Here is a 17,702-nt window from a genome sequence, read left to right as displayed (position 1 = left end):
CCCATCGTGACTGGCGGAGGAGTTTGTCCATATTCTGAAGTGACAGCTGGTTAGCGTGTGGAAGTCGACCTCTGGTGGAAACACGGGCCACTGCTGAGAGGTACCCAGTGATTGGCTATCGATTGAAGATGCAGGTTTAAGGCCTCAGTATACTCCTGTGTCTACAGTGTGTCGCCTCTACGCCCCTCCACCCCTCCACCCTTCCACCCCTCCACCACTCCACCCCTCCACCCTTCCACCCCTCCACCCTTCCACCCCTCCACCACTCCACCCCTCCACCCCTGGAACTTGTGTGTCCAGGTTTTACAGTCCATCATTAGAAGGATCAGCCACAAAGCTGCGTGAAACTCATTAATAGTGTTTATCTTATAAGATAAGATAAGATAAGATAAGATATCCCTTTATTTATCTCGCATGTGGAGAAATTTGCAGTGGTACAGCAGGATAGTACAGAGAAAGAAGCACACATAGCAGGAACTAAAAAAAAGCAGATAAAAATGCAATATAATAGAAACAATATGCACACGGTGCCTATAAGGGTGGACATGTACAGGCACATGGCTGCACATTTGCAGTATCTCGAGACCGGTCTGGAGTACTACAACACTTAGGTAGTCCTGGAATTCTCTGGACTTGGCCTTGACTCTGCCTTGGATTAGGTGGTCCGACAACACTTAATACAAATGACAAGGGCAGACGTGTGCTGGGAACAATTATGTTTCTTTCTTTATTACATCTAATAATTTGTTTTATGTAGGAAACGTGGCTCAGAATGAAAGTTTCCAAAATGATGAATTTTACCTGGTGTTGATAAAACACTCTAGAAACCACAGTTCTGTGACGTTACTGGCTTGTTGATAAGAAAATATCTGCTAGGAAAAAGAAGAAAAAAAAACCACAAACTCCTGAATAAGTCTCAGAGGATTTCTCACAATCACTCCTTTCTAATGAATATAAATTCTTCCACCTCATAAACAGCTGCAGCTTTTGTTGTAACACTCCAGATTAACTCCATTTTTCCACAAGAGGAGAGGATGAGTAAATAAATAAAAAACGCAGCAGATTGAGGAAGGTGGGCCACTTCTGGATAATGGAAATTATGCAAATGGAGGGCAGAAAAATATCATTTAATCATCTTCACAGCTTCTCTCTTTTACTGCCATGATTTCTATTTCTTTAAGTAAAGTTTGGAACGTATCAAATTATTTTTATGATCTTTCCATCGTCTATATTTTTGCTATTTCATATATTATATGTGGCTCTTTAGCCCCTCTGTTGTGGCTTCATGAAGCCTTTTAGAAAGTTTTATACAAATATTTATCTTTATTACTTTTTGTATTTGCACACTAGACTCATTTTCAAAATGTATTTTACCTCTTGGTTGAAAATATCCTCAAAGGGTAAAACAGCTGAAATGGCGACATGCTCAAATTGCTAATCTGGCTGAAAAAACTAAATAAGCTAGAAAGCAAAACAATGACAAAGAAAAAAGCAAAATTGCGAGAAATAAAATAGCTAAAAAAGACTACAAGCGCTTAAATATAGAGCAAAAGACGTAATAAATCATCAAACATTCTGATGAACGATGATGATATAAGATACCGTTTTATTATATAGCTAAAACTATGCAAGTTCATAAATCGTATCGTCTTCATTTTCAGATTGAAAGATGTTTTGTGGCTCCAGTTGAATTTTATTTTGTGATCTTTTCTTTTGGCCATAAAGATCACAGACGCCTCGACATAACTAAAGCCTCGTTTGACCAGTTTGTCCAGTGAAACGTTTGGAAACGCTTACGTTTACGCGACAATGGAGCTCCAACGTTTTGAGAACGGCTTTTCGAAAATCTTTTTTGATAATGTCCCGACTACATCTCCATGGAAACTGGGGGAAATGCTGCTACTGTCCATGTGCACCACGGTCAAAGGAAGTAGCTGTTCTGCACATGCTCAGTGGCGTTTCTGACGGACATCTTTTTGAAAACATTGCTGTGTAAATGCAAAACTTTTCTGAAACCCCACAATTAATTTTTATTTTTTTTTACAAATATGCTCAAAAATGATATGTTTTTACTTAAAATGCCGTTGTGTAAACGGGGCCTAAGATTTCATTCTGTTTTTCGGGGGAATGTGGAGAACCGAGCTGATCAGAAGGTACATTTTGGTCTGATGGGTCCGTTACTACAGTACGAGGCAGTAAATGTCCTCCAGCAGAACATACAGAGCAGCTGCTTTCAGTCATTCCTCATGTTCAAACCATCAGAGGACCAAACGCTGCCGCAGCCTCTCAGCCTCTCAGCCTCTCAGCCTCATCGCAGCACAGATTATCAGATCTGTGTCAGACGCTCCTCCACCTCATAATTAACGCCAGGACAGCGCCGCAGATTAGCACATCGCAAATACGTAATGATGCATCATCCACCATGTTGAAACATGATTAGGCCCTGGTAGGGCTGCTCGGTGTGCGTGTGTGTGTGTGTGTGTGTGTGTGTGTGTGTGTGTGTGTGTGTGTGTGTGTGTCCTTCTCTTTCAATACACTCAACCTTTACAGTGTGCTCACATTCCTCTTTACGTTCTCTGTCATTTAGTATCATGTACAGATACACTCACAGACACACACACTCACAGACACACACACACACACACACACACACACACACACACACACACACACACACACACACACACTGATCAGACCAGATCTTTACTGAGCTTGACAGCAGCGGCTGCTCCAGTGTGTGCGGATTTACTCTTGCCATTCCTCCACAGTCCAAAAAACAAGTGGATGTTTGTTGATGGTGTGGATGTGAGCGTGGATGTGAGTGTGCGTCTCTCATGTCCAGTGGAGTTCAGCTTTGATGGTTCATTAAGACGTTAGACGTGATGCTTTGGCCAACCTGCTTATCCTCCCTCACTATCTGAGCTCATTGATAAGAATCTAATCCTGCAGCCCATTAAACTCCGTCCCTAAAGGTCTGCGTGTTCTTAAAGAGGCCCGTGATCGTTGTGGAGCTGCAGATGGCGCTGTGGAGTTACCGGGAAGCATCTGACTGCTCCAGTTGAGCAGAACGGAGAGGCCTCATTAAATTTTAATTGCCGCACAACGTCGAGTGCAAAAGGCATCTACGTGGAGACGCATGTGACCTTCTTCTTTTTCTTCCTTCCCCTCCTTTTCCCTCCATTCACTTCTTCCAAACGAGCGTCTCATTTGGCGCCTTGTCAGCTTTGGCAGCGAGCGATTAAATCAAATGAGCTCAAGGAAAAGCCGCCACTCGACTGGGATGCGAAAGAAACGGGAAACAGGAAGTAGATTTCTCAGACGGGAACAACACAAATCACACCCCAGCTTCCAGAATGAAAGAACCCGAGTCCCGCCTTCCTCACGGGTGCAGGATGGTGTGAGAAGACGAGGTTCACGTGAGCAGGAGGCAGGAGGCAGGAGGCAGGAGGGAGGAGGCAGGAGGCAGGAGGGAGGAGGCAGGAGGCAGGAGGCAGGAGGCAGGAAGCAGGAAGCAGGAGGCAGGAGGCAGGAGGCAGGAGGCAGGAGGCAGGAGGGAGGAGGCAGGAGGCAGGAAGCAGGAAGCAGGAAGCAGGAGGCAGGAGGGAGGAGGCAGGAAGCAGGAGGGAGGAGGCAGGAAGCAGGAGGCAGGAAGCAGGAAGCAGGAAGCAGGAAGCAGGAGGCAGGAGGGAGGAGGCAGGAAGCAGGAAGCAGGAGGGAGGAGGCAGGAGGCAGGAGGCAGGAAGCAGGAAGCAGGAAGCAGGAGGGAGGAGGCAGGAGGCAGGAGGCAGGAAGCAGGAGGGAGGAGGCAGGAGGCAGGAGGCAGGAGGCAGGAGGCAGGAGGCAGGAAGCAGGAAGCAGGAGGCAGGAGGCAGGAGGCAGGAAGCAGGAAGCAGGAGGCAGGAGGGAGGAGGCAGGAAGCAGGAAGCAGGAGGGAGGAGGAAGGAGGGAGGAGGCAGGAGGCAGGAGGCAGGAGGGAGGAGGCAGGAAGCAGGAAGCAGGAGGGAGGAGGAAGGAGGGAGGAGGCAGGAGGCAGGAGGCAGGAGGCAGGAGGCAGGAGGCAGGAGGCAGGAGGCAGGAGGCAGCCTGCTCAGTATTCACGCATGCGGGAGATTTGTGTGTGTGTGTGTTTATCGCCTTCCTGTCCAGGATGGGTGTTGCATTACAAGGTACCGTCTCCGAACTGCCAGAATCAATTAACATGAATAATGAATGGCCGGCTGACGCGCTCCGTCCTGAGCGCTCTTCCCCGTCTCGCCTCCCGTCGTTCCCGCACATGCCGAGCAGTTTAATTTTGCAGGGAGGGAATTCTCTCCGCGGTAAAGGGGAGGTGAAGTACGACGTTCTTGTTCGAGGTGAAAGTCCTCATCAAACCTCGCTGAACAACATGGCAGCTCGACCAGAGTTTAATTCACACAGGGTGGGGGGGGGGAGGGGGCACTGAGCCGACACAGACAGGCAACCCTGAGGCAACGAGGGATGTTCCTGAGGCAATGAGAGATGTTCCTGAGGCATCGAGAAATGTTCCTGAGGTAACAAGGGATGTTCATGAGGCATCGAGAGATGTTCCTGAGGCAACGAGGGATGTTCCTGAGGCAACGAGAGATATCCTGAGGCAACGAGGGATGTTCCTGAGGCAACGAGAGATGTTCCTGAGGTAACGAGGGATGTTCCTGAGGCAACGAGAGATGTTCCTGAGACATCGAGAGATGTTCCTGAGGCAACGAGGGATGTTCCTGAGGCAACGAGAGATGTTCCTGAGGCAACGAGGGATGTTCCTGAGGCAACGAGGGATGTTCCTGAGGCCGCTCCGCTGTTCTACGGTGACATCTTTGTTCTTGGTTCTAAATCGGTGACCCTACGTCGCACTGGGACATCGACTCCAGGACGGCCGTCGTCATGGTGATGCCACCAAAGACAACCCGCGATAAAATTCAGACGGTGTTGAAAATTTGGTGACGGCTGTTGTGAACTACGTCAACTAAGGAACCAATAGAAATGCAGGATGAAGAGACAGACTGATGCTTTGCAGCTACGAAGACAAAACACATAAAAAAAGCATGTGAGATGTAAAGAACAATTTGGGGGGGGGGGGGGGGGGGGGGGTCCTCTCCCGTCATGTTTCGCTGGTTTCTTTGTCGTGATTGGACGGCACACGCTTACAACATTTTGTTATTGTTCAACCACGTCGAGTGGTTCAGCGTGATGCGCCTGATTTCACTCTCAGGAGCCGTGCGACGACAAATTCATTAATGCAGTTGTTTTGAAGCAAAGACGCATTTTTAGGCTCCATTTACGACGTTTCAAGTGAAAATGAAATTTTTGTTTTGTTTTTTTACGAGGAAACTTTTCCACAGTGACTCTCAAAGATAAAACTAAGTCCCAAGAGAATCTGGACTGGGAGTCATGACATTCTTTACCTACTGAGCATGTGCAGAAGAAACACTCAGTGGCTCTGAGTATTGTTGTGGAGGAAATGGACACCCGAGACATTCTGTATTTTCACATGAAAACGTTTGAGAGAAATGTCTCCGCAACCTTACAAAGAAAGGAAAATAATCCCAGGTTCAGTGAAATTATCATTTTTCACTTCGGGGTGTGATCACACGTGTTTCTTGTGTTCTCTTAAAGCGACAGAGCTCAATCTGACAAGAGGAAGATTTACTTTTTACAGTGAACAAACGTGAATCTAAACATAAAGCTAATTAATTATAATGAATCAATGACAGGTACAATGAAATTATGACCTGACTATCTCCTCATCAGATGTTTCCTAAAGCAGCAGGAAACATCTGGATCCTTGGTGTCTTATTAGGTTGTTATGTGGTTACTTCTGGGACGAATGAGTTTGACTTGCCGGTTCTGTGATCAGTAGTTTCTGTTTCGTCAACCTGCATCACGTTAATCATTTCTTCTCCTCTCTTTAATGACGTTCTCACTTCCAAGCAGTGAATCCAGACGGCCTCTGCTGGACGTTTCTCCCCTTTCCAAGCTGCTTTTTTTTCTCTTCTTCATCCCCGACATGATCATGTTCTCACATTCAATCTTGTAATTATAAGCGAAAGATGCTTTTTATAGTAAATGCAGTCGAGACAGTACAGCTGCTGTTTTCATTTCACTCGTATACAAGAGCACCTGTTTCAATTCTGCATCTCAAACATAAAAAAAAGAAATATATATATATATATATATATATATATATATATATATATATATATATATATATATATATCTGCCAGGAAAAGCTGCCAAATTACTCCAACAGAGGAGAACGTGTGCTTTAATCAGAGCTGCCGAGGCTTTTTCTGGTGGCTTCGCAGGCAGCTGCTGTCGGGAGAGGACTTAATTAGACTTAACGGCGACGCACCGTAACCAGGAAGATTTAGAGGCGGTGTGAGGTGTTAAGTGCTGCCGCGTGGAGAAAAGTAGACGAACTACATTGTTCCTGCTCCTCCGAGTCGTCGGCCGGCAAGTTAACCAACGAGGGGCTGGCGTCGACTCATCAGTTCATGAGAATTTAAAGCCGGCCTGCGTCCAGTCGACATGCACTCTGCATATTTGACCTTCTCACTGTGAGGCCAGAGCACCAACAATAGTATTTATATCTCATATTTTGGTGTTTAATTCTAATTTGTTAACCATGTAAATTTGTTGTTATCTTATATATGAGAGACAATGGTAAAAACAATGTTAGTGGATTTATTTATTTTTAAGCATGTGTATTATTCTGCACTAATATATGATATCATCGCTCAGCCAGTTGCATCGTGCCATAAATCACATATATCCACTGTGTTCAATCTTCTCGGGTTTGTGGAGCCGTAACTGTAACGCAAATAAAAGAGCCTCAGTGACCATAAAGTTTCTTAATGCGCAGGCGACTTTTTGGACAAAAACAGGGACAACCTGCAAAGTCCACACTGAGAGTCCTCCAGGCCCAAATCTGAGGACATTCTCACAACTGCATTCCGAAAACGTAGGTCAATGTATTGTTTTGATGTTCCGAGATAATGGTATTTTATTACTCTCAGGTTTTGATACGTGTTAATAAGCATGTCAATGATGTGAAATGACATCTTATAAATTAAAGACAATGAGAAGAAATGGCTGGTTGATCACCTTGTGAATCGTCTGTAAAATGTTCTGGATCATATCCACTTTGTAAATAAAGTTTACTTCTGTGGTTTTTGTTGGTTTATTTTGAAATTAATTTCTCATTGCTCAAACTAATTCTGTGAACTGGCGCTGTCTTCTTATCAAATAGTCAAACACTGCCACCTGGTGGTGAAAAACTGTCATTACATTTTCAATTTCCTCCCCAGAAGAAGGAAGTTACGTTTTCCGTAAATTAAACAATAATCACTTGAAATGTAAAAATAAAAGAGAGAGAGAGAGAGAGAGAGAGAGAGAGAGAGAGAGAGAGAGAGAGACCTGCAGCGTATTTCAAATATTACATTCATTCCTATTTATTTCAATAATTATTCATTAATTGTATTGACAGTGATCAGGATTCAACTTGCGTCAGAGTTTTGAATCAGAAACTAAATTCTTCTCTAAATTAATGCAAGAAAAAACTAATAAACTTGTCTGGATTTTATGGAAAACGCAGCACAATAAATATATAATTGTCGCATTTAAACCATTTGAATAAACTAACAAATGTACAGATTTGTTCTCTCTTCAGTTCAAACATGACAGTTTTGCCCTAAAATCTGAGCCAAATTCACACATTTCTACTTCATAATCAGCAAAATAAAATCAGTTTTTTACTGCTTCTGCAAATAATTCTTTTAAAATGATGTGCCATCGAGTACAACTACTTTTTCTTCTACTGCTACTTCCTTATGTGGGTTTGTATCAACACAGAAATGCTTTTTTATCATTCAAACTGTGGAAAAAAATTCATTAAATGTTCATTTGAAAGAATGCAACTTGAACTTAAGGAGCCACATTACATCAAATTGTCGATATAAAATTGCATTAGCTGGGGTGTGGGCCGCGGACCAGGAGTTTATCCACACTGAAGGTTCAAAATGAGACGCTGGAATATTGAACTATTGTACCAAATGTCAAACATAAGGCCCCAGGGCCAAAACCAGAGGCTCCAATCAAACTAACCTCAGAGCCATGATGTCAGGAGGAGCTTATACAAACACCCATAACGCAATTTTTTATTTATATATTTATCTGCCAAGAATGCAATCAAGTCATTGGCGTATATTTGTTTGTCTGAATGCCTGTTTGCAAGATTATGTTAAAACTACTGCCCAATTTGTTTGTCCAAATATTCACCACGGATTGAAATTAGACGATAGAAGATTCCATTAAATTTTAGAGGTAAGGAAATGTTTCGTTTTTTCTAATGTTAACCAACATCATGTGAGTTATTTGTTAAACGTACACATTATTTGTATGTTTTATCTATTAAATGTCTTGACTTGGATAAAAACTGGTTTTAATGGGACTTAATTTTAGATGCTCCTGCTCAATTGTCTTCTTCTAAATATGAATCACAAAGTGTTGATTCATTCTCACTGTGATTTTCCCTCGAACACAATCAGCACATAAAGAGTTAAACCGTAACCTCACAGTTCTCAGGACCTCTGGTGGCAGGAATTAGTCATTACACCCGGACAAAACTTAACAGGAAGATTATTTGACATTAAAAAAAAAAACAAGAAAGGACAACGACATAGTAAATACAACACAAGAATGAAGAATAATTAATAACTGTAACTGAAAAATAGTTAAAGCAGGAGAGAGAAGTGGAAATGATTCAAAGAAGACAAGAAGGAATACTGTCATGATTAAAATAAGGTAAATATGATGCTAAAAACATAATAACCCTAAAAATAAGACGTGGACTGTTCAGATGAAACGATATTATGACAGAAGAAAGATAAAACTGATATTAACAAGCGCATACATATAATTAAGTTAAATCTGGTTATGAAATCTTGGCCAGAAATAATAAAAAGACAAACGAAAAAAAGATGACAAAGTGAAAAATATCAGAAAAAAGATGATTTAAAACATAAAATATGAAGCTGAAATAAATAAGCAGAAACAGAAAAGGTATAGCAGATCGTGAGAAAATAGATTAAAGTAATTAAAAAATACAAAAAAAATGAAAATCAACTCAAACTAGTTGAAACGTGAAGTCTGAAGACAAAGTGAAAAGAATTAGCAGAATAAATGAAAAACTGATATAAAAACAGACTAAATCACTGAAGATGTGAAACAAGAAGATGAAATATTTTAAAAGTTGTGTCCTTAAGGGTGTTTATGGTTGTTGTTTTTTTTAATATTTTGTTGTTTTATCCGTGTTTCTGTGGTCGTTTTACAAGATGTGTACAAATATACATCTTGTATGTTTGTACTCATTTTTTATATTTGTGTCATTTCATGGTTTGTTTCTTGTTTATTTACATCTTGTGAACTTTATTTTTTACGCTTTTTCTGACCTTTTTCTTTGTTCTTTTGTTCTGAGATGAATTTATGAGGCTTCCTGGGTTTTATTTTTATTTTCAGGTCCTTTCATGATTTTTTGAAAGATTTTCTTTTGACTATTTTGTGTTAATATGGATATTTTGGGGGTATTTGTATTGTTGTTTTGTGTCTCTTGAAGAGAATTTGAAGGTTTTGTGTTGATTTATGTTTTCTTAATGTGGTTTATTATTATTATTTAGTGTATTTTTGTATCATCTGTGGTCATTTTAAGTTTCTTTCTGAATTTTTTGAAGATTATTTTCTAATTACTTTGTGTTTGTAATTGTTTCTCTCATTATTTTTCTCTCTTTAACAACTTGTTGAGTCATTGTGGTCATTTTTCATCTTTTTTTTTCCATCTTTTTTGAGCCATAAAGCAAAGCTCTCTGTTTACCGGTCGGTCTACACCCCCCCCCCCCCCCCCCCCCCCCCCCCACCCCACCCCACCCTCACCTATGGTCATGACGTTTCGGTCATGACCCAAAAAATGAGATCGTGGTTACAAGAGGCCCAGATGAGTTTTCTCAACCTTGATGATGGAGTGAGGAACTCAGCCACTCCAGAGAGACTCAGAGTCGAGCTGCTGCTGCTCCTCCACATTGAGAGGAGCCAGTTGAGGTCGTTCAGGCATCTGATTAGGACGCCCCCTGGTGGCCTCCCTTTAGAGGTCTACCAGGCACGTCCATCAGGGTGGAGGCCCAGAGGTTCGGCCCAGGACTCACTGGGGAGATTATATCTCAGGCTTGGTCTGGGGGCGTCTCAGGGTCCCCCCAGAAGAGCTGGGAGAAGGTGTGGGAGACAGGGACGCCTGGACGTCTCTGCTCTCTACCCTGCCACCTCGACCCCAAACGGACGAAGCGGGAAAGAAGATGGATGGATTGATGAATTTTGTTGTATCTCTTTTTTTTTTTTTATTATTAATCACATTACAATCACAATTATGTTAATCAGTTTGTTTTTATACTTCTCTTGTCATATCATGTCTTCTTTTGATTAGTCTTGTTCTTATTCTTTGTTTATTTCCACAAATGTTTTTTTTGTGTACTATTTAAGCTTCTTTCTATACTTTTGTGATTTTTTTTTGTTAATGCATTCCATTTACTGTCGTTTTTGTCTTCAAATAATTTTTACATTTTCTATGGTAATACCTCTTTTTTTGCTGTTCTGAGCTTAATATGTCCTTTTCTTGTGGTAATTTCCAATCTATATTTTTTAAAACAAACATGAATGGACATTAAACTACAATAATAAAAAATATATATATTTTGAAATAGTTTAAATAATATAAATATAGTTTTAGCTGGAGGTTTTGTGGATTCTTGAGTGTTTGACACTATGGACATGCAGCAGAAGGAGTAAAGTGGAAAGCAGGGCGGCAACGACGGCCATTTTCCCCGCTGTCTTATCACTCGTGCACATTATTTATCTCAATTAATACAGACTCTGGGAAAGTCCTCATGCTGGTGAAGTGGTGAGCGCTCTCACTTCACAGCAAGACCATCTCCACTCTGTGTACCACTTGGGCAATTTGTGTTGCTTTTGCGAAAAGTTTTCTTCTCAATACGAGTTAAAAATAGAAAAAACTATTAAAAACTACTGTAGAATAAACTCCTGGTTTCCTCCCACAGTGCAGAAAACAAGTGTTTGAGGTTATTTAGTGGATGTAAATGTAATTAAATCTGTATATATATATATACACTCTGAATTATGTAAAGCAATAAAGAATTACAGGTTAAATTATTTTTTGATAAATTTTAGTCAAAACCTTGAGATCAACAGTTATTCAAACTGACAAGTTTTTTAATACGGTTATAAATGTATTTAATCTCCTCTTGACTTGATTGGTTCTTTATTGTCAATAACGACTGAGTGAAAATAAACCTTTTCTTAAGTGGGTATATTTATTCTTTCATCATGCTGAGATCAAATTCCCACAAACAATATAAAAACAACAAATAGGTAAATAAATAGAAAATAAGAAGCTGTCCTCTTATGTCCTTTTTAAAAACAATGGCAGAGGCCAATCAGATTAGAGTGGTGGTGGTGGTGGTGGTGGTGGGGGGGGGGGTGTCTCCCTGTGCCAGTATGAAAGCTCCACCCCAATCAAAGCCCCGCCCATTTCAAAGCCAAGTCCATGCCAGTTCTTGTTTAAGCCTTAAAAAAAACATCCGCTCTGCTAGAAGCTCCTCTTTTTGCTAAAATAGCAATAACAGCTAAAATGGCGATAACATATAAAATAGCTCCGATGCTACTTTAGCAGTAACAGCTGAAATATGACATCAGCTATAACATCTAAAGTCACTATAACAGCTAAAATAGCAATAACATCTAAAATGGTTATATTATTTGAAATGTCACAAAGACTACATTAGATATAACAGCTAAAATAGCTCAAATGGCTAAAACAGCTGAAAGGCTATATTAGCTAAAACAGTTAAAATAGCTGACACCGCTATTTACCTTTTAGCTGGTGTAGCTGTTATAGCCAATATAGCTAAAATGGCAATAATTTAACATTGTGGAATACAAAAATTAACGTGAGCGGTCAAAACTGTAGCTTTAGAACTATATTGAACACAAACTTTATATGGTATAATAATCTGTGTTATAGAGCATTTATTTGGCGTAAAGTGGTGATTGTGCAAATCTGTGGTACCAGGACTCATTTCTTTGTTGAGTTTGAGGCACTTTAATTTGCTGATGAATAACTCGATTCAGAGTAAAATCCTCCAAAGTGAATAAATTTGAGTAAAACCCTCCAACGTGACTATTTCCATGTAAACTAGAGTTAACAAACAACCAAACCCCGACAACAAAACCCCACCCAGGTTTATTGGCGCGCTCCTATTGGCTGCTCAGTCTGTAAATCCCTTCCCTCCTCATTCCACCGCTCCCATTGGTCGGCGGTGACGACAATCCCGCCACTCGGTCCCGCCCACCGAGCGGATCAAGTTTGAATGAGCAGCAGCAGCCCGCTCCGGAGGTGCTTTACTTGCTTTTTTTTTTGCGGTAATTATTAAAAGTGTGTGTTCGTGTCGCGGGCGCGCGCGTGCGGGACATCGAGGATGGACATGAAGAAGCGGATTCACCTGGAGCTGCGGAACCGCACTCCGTCGGACGTAAGTCGGCCTCGCATGTAGCCCCGCTTCCTGCTCACCGCGGAGGGGGAGAACCGTCTCGGTGTCACGTTCTGGCGCGTGCAGACACAAAGTTTCTCCTTCCGAAGTTTATAAAGGATGGATGGAGCCGCCAGGTCACGCTGCTGCCGCCGCTCCGCGGCGCGCGGCGGGAGCGGCAGCAACTCCGCGGTGGCGCTGGAACTTTTATCCCGACTCCCGCGTCCGCGCGCGGTGCAGCTCGGATGATGCCGCGGCTCGTTTTAACGAGATAAACAAGGCGATAGGAGCCATATTTTGAACTTTTCGTGCCACCAAACGCCGCTAAAATCCCCCTCCCGGTGGCGGAGGCGCTGTTGTTGTTGCCTTCTGCTGGGTGCACGCTCGCGGAAACTCAAAGTCATATATAACAACGATGAATAAAGAGCGTCGCGTGCCGCCTCGCGGAGGGGTTAAAGCGGGGGAGGGGAAGGGGAGGGGAGGGGAGGGGGGTACCGGAGCGGGGCGGCGCGGGACCGCAGCCTCTCCGGCGGGCACAGGGAGCCTCGCTGGCGGGGACCGTTAGAAGCCGCCGGGCCGGGCGACGACACGCAGGAGTCAAACAACCCCCCCTCCCCCTAAAACACGACCGCGTGGCTCATTGTTCGACCCCCCCATACAGTTAAATAGAGAAAAAAGAAAAAAACGCCGCCGCGGTGGAAGACAAACCATCGAAAGGCGCCGTGTTGTTGTCGTCGCTGCTCCAGTTTTCCCAGAACTAGGACAAGCCTCCCGCCGCCATTTTACTCAGAAACAAAAGGCGATCCCAAACGCACCGTAACCCCCCCTTTTTTTATTCGACACGAGCCGCTTCGTCGTACCTGCGTTGTTTTTTTTGTTGTTTTTTTTAATAATAAAACAAGCTGGAGTCCGTTTAGCGACTGTTTAACTCGAGCAACAATGCACCGTTTGCCTGGCAGCGGTCTAATCGGCTTTAAGCGGCCCCTCCTACTCACGAATGACCCCGTGCACGACTCGTACGGCTCCGGAGTGTTTTTACTCCCGCGCGCATCCATGCGCGCGCGCTCACCCGGAAAATAATCGCGCTTTGTCGCTTTCTCGGGGTGGGGGGTGGGGGTAGACAAATCGTGATATTTACGTAATTGACGCATCGCGAGAATAGTGCGCTGACCGATTAATAAAGATGGAGGTTTTTTTTTTTTGCTTCTTTTGTTGTTTTTTTCGTTTAATACGTCCTCGATGCTGATTGGCTGAGACATGGTCAAGGGTGGATAACACATTATTTGCATTACAGTGTGTTCATACATGGTTTACACTTGCAAACAAAAGACCCAAATGTATTCAAATATCAATATAGTTTTTGTTCCGTGTAAACCAGACCTTGTGCTGTAATGTGAGTAGGTCCTTTAAAGGTGTCACATTGGTGGTAATGACACTACAAATCCACTGGGTGGCAGTATCAAGCCTCACCCTCATAGATAGTTTTTAAAGACCTCAGTATACGACTCTGCTACAGGCTAGTGTCGTGTACATTGTCAGTGTGCAAAGCATTATGAACAGCACGGCAACAAGATTTTTTTGAATTTCTTAAAGGTGCCCTATGACATAGTTCCAATCTTGGCCCTCGTCATTTCAGCGTATTTTTTGAATTTTTGGGAAACGAGCTTCGGTCAGCGCAGAGGTTGTTCGCAGCTCCACACAGCCTCTGCTTATGACGAGTAAATTAAGCTTCAGTAAACCGCTGTTTTGGTCTTGTGCTGAGAACAGATACATTTGTACAGTGACTCATTGCATCATCTTGTGGAAGAAAGTGGTATTGCACAGTTGGACAGCTGAGCTAGAGTGGGCTAGCTTGGTAACGCAAAATTTTAAATCTCTCCATTTACAGTAAACAATGTTTTTAAGGGTCAGTTGATTAAAATGTATTATATATTTTTCATTTCTGAAGGAAGGCGTTGGGAAATGTGAACTACGCTGACGCATTGTGAGAGTGCGCTGACCTGCAAATATTGATGTTGGTATTAATGGTTAATTTTTACATAATACTTGATGCTGATTGGCTGAGACATGTTTAATGGGGAAGTATGGGATACCCGCACGCCTGTGGTGCAAAACACAAGAAAAATACACACCCTCATTTTCCACTGATATAAGGTCTTTATGATGGAACGGTGAGGTATTTGACTCCTTTCATGTTTGACCGATTGGAAAAATGATGATTGCATCTGTTGTGCAGGTCAAAGAACTCGTGCTCGACAACTGTCGCTCGAATGAAGGAAAGATCGAGGGTCTCACAGACGAGTTTGAGGAGCTGGAGTTTCTAAGCACAATCAACGTTGGTCTGACAACAGTCGCCCACTTGCCGAAGCTAAATAAACTCAAAAAGGTGGGTGGTTTCGGGTTCTTTTCCTCCGTGCAATGTGTCCTTCACTGTGGGCTTGAATGATTGCGCTAAACTCTTGATTTACCGAATCGACCGGCAGCTTGAACTCAGCGATAACCGGATCTCAGGAGGGTTGGAAGTCCTGGCAGCCAAATGCCCCAACCTCACACATCTCAACCTCAGTGGCAACAAGATCAAAGACCTCAGCACAATAGAGCCGCTGGTAAGTGGTTCGCCGAGACGCTGTGGGTTCAGGTCAGGTCAGAGATGGATGTGTCGTCTCTCAGCCTCCATGTTTCCATGTGTGCAGAAAGAGCTGGGGACCCTGAAAAGTCTAGATCTGTTCAACTGTGAAGTGACGAACCTGAACGAGTACAGAGACAACGTGTTCAAGCTATTACCCCAGCTCACGTACCTGGACGGTTACGACAAAGACGACAAAGAGGCGCCGGACTCGGACGCCGAGGTCTACGCGGAGGGCCTGGACGATGACGAGGACGACGACGAAGGTCAGTTTCAGGACACGCATACCTTCGTCCGTTCGCCTCTAGGAATTAGCAGGTGATTAACCAGCAGCCGTTTTCACCCAGATGTAGACGAGGAAGAGTACGATGAAGACGCAGCGCCAGGAGAGGAGGAAGAGGAGGAAGGAGAGGAAGACGAGGAGGAAAATGAAGAAGAGGAGGACGACGACCTCAGTGGAGAGGTGGGGCAACAGTAACAGAAATACATTCTCTGTAATTGTTCAGTTTGAGGAAACCACACGTCACCAAATCTTGTTTTATTTCCAAGGAGGAAGAGGAGGAGGATTTGAATGACCGAGAGGTTGATGATGAAGATGAAGAAGGTGAGTGACGGGATGGCGGATTTCACATCAGATCACATCTTATCTCTATCGTTTTATACTTGGACACTTCTTAATGTGTTTCTACAACTACGATTTTTAGTGGAACAAAGTAAAAGCCTGTCCTGACGAGGGTCATATTTAAGGAACTTTTCTCTTGAGAAGAAACTCCTAATATTCATTAGCACGTGTCCACAAAGTGGACGACCGAGACGAGACGTTGCAGACAATGTCTTCACATTTGTGGACTGAACCAGCTTGACTTTAACACTTTTAGTGCAGTTTAGTTTCTTCCTGTTCGTCCAATAAGATCGTTTTCCTCCAGAGTGTCATGACTCCCCACTTTATATCCTCCTGGGACCTGGTAGTTTTATTTTGACAGTCACTAAAATAACAATCCAACTTGGTCCTCTTCCCGTTATTAATGTTTATAGCATTTTGTTCTCTGCGTGCATGCGTGTGTAGTTTCAATACAAAAACATAACGGCGCCAACCCGTGGCTCAACGTGCGAACTACACATTTTTCCATTGTTTCTTCAGTTTCCGTGTAAACAAGAGATTGTTTTCAAAATGTTGCCTCGTAAATGCAAAAACTTCTGAAACGAAAACGCAATATTGGAAACGTGTAAACGGGGCTTTAGGGCGTTCAGGAGGAGGTTAAAATTTGCATAGCACACTTTCTTCTTAGTATTTCTTTCAAGCAGAAACTCTCAAGTAAAAAACCTGGAAGTTAAAGTCGCTTTGCATCGAAATAAAATTCAATAACATTTAATTGCTTTGATTTCGATATTTCACTCGTCCTGTACGTTCGTGTGTCTAACCGTGACTCTTGACGCTCTTCCAGAAGAGGAGCGAGGTCAGAAGAGAAAACGGGAACTGGACGAAGAGGGCGAGGAAGACGAAGACGATTGAAAGTCCTCCTCCAGCTAAGTTTGAACTGTTATAAAACTTGTATCTCCCAGTCACTTCCCAGCCCCCTCCCTCCAGTTTCATATTGCGGTAGGAGTGATTTTTTAAATATTATTTTCTCCGTTATCGGCCAGTCAGGTAGCCGGGGTTACCTGGAAGAGAGGGGAGAAAAAAAAACCCCTAAGATTTGTGTACCTTTGATGCTCCCGTGTTCCTTGAGATCCACTTTTACCTGCTGTGGACGCCCGTTTTGTAATATCAACCAATAGCAAAGACCTTTTGAGAAATGTTTTTTTTTTTTCTCTCTCTCTCTCACAGTTTGTGTACGTTTCTGATGACTTGTGTATTTTAAACCCCCTTAAGAGAAAAAAAGAAAACAAAGAAAAAAAAAACTGAGTGCATGTCTAATACATTTTAAAGTCAACTACTGGATTTCATGTATGGCTGTCCTCTCCTCGTCTTAAACTTATATATTTTTTTGCATTGTACTTTTTTCTTTTTTTTTTTTTTAAATGTAAGTTATGTGTTTGTAGTGTCACCAGTATGCCAATACTCTCTGCTGTCCTGGTGTGAAACTTGTGTCTGATCATGCACAGTGTGACCCCGGGGACATATTTTTAAAATCTTAGCAAAAATAATGTCTGCCCTTGTCAAAGCTGCTCCTCCTCCTCCTCCTCCTCCTCCTCCTCCTCCTCTTCCTCCCTCAAACCCTCAGCTTTGATAGTTCGGAAATTACGTGTTCTTGTAAATAATGACCAAATCTATTTTTTTGTATTCTCTTTGATGACGGCAGACATTACACAGACAACTTGAGGAGAAACTACGAATTGTAATAAGATGTTAGATATGTATGCTGCTTTATCGGAGGGGAAAGAAAAAAAAAAAAAAGAAAGAAAAAAGCGAAACACGCAGTGTGAAATTTCTTGAAATTTGAACATAACTTTGTATGCATAATCCTTCCACG

At 42.7% G+C, this 17,702-nt stretch overlaps 1 protein-coding gene across 2 annotated transcripts; it reads left to right on the top strand.

The window, feature by feature from the left end:
- The first annotated feature begins 12,378 nt into the window (after window positions 1-12,378).
- anp32a (acidic (leucine-rich) nuclear phosphoprotein 32 family, member A) lies at window positions 12,379-17,702 on the top strand. 2 transcript variants are annotated; one of them, XM_080489674.1, is made up of 8 exons: window positions 12,410-12,605; window positions 14,839-14,988; window positions 15,086-15,208; window positions 15,296-15,494; window positions 15,576-15,691; window positions 15,778-15,832; window positions 16,674-16,743; window positions 17,395-17,702. In XM_080489674.1, exons 1-7 carry the CDS (start codon window positions 12,552-12,554, stop codon window positions 16,739-16,741), a joined length of 765 nt encoding a protein of 254 aa, XP_080345800.1. In that variant the 5' UTR covers window positions 12,410-12,551; the 3' UTR covers window positions 16,742-16,743; window positions 17,395-17,702. The 2 variants fall into 2 exon arrangements, with proteins under 2 accessions (XP_080345799.1, XP_080345800.1); XM_080489673.1 differs by having other exon boundaries at window positions 12,379-12,605; window positions 16,674-17,702.

Source organism: Lipophrys pholis, assembly GCF_963383615.2.
Source record: "Lipophrys pholis genome assembly, chromosome: 2".
In the NCBI taxonomy this organism is placed as follows: Eukaryota; Metazoa; Chordata; class Actinopteri; order Blenniiformes; family Blenniidae; genus Lipophrys; species Lipophrys pholis.
This window is presented reverse-complemented; position numbering and strand designations above follow the sequence as displayed.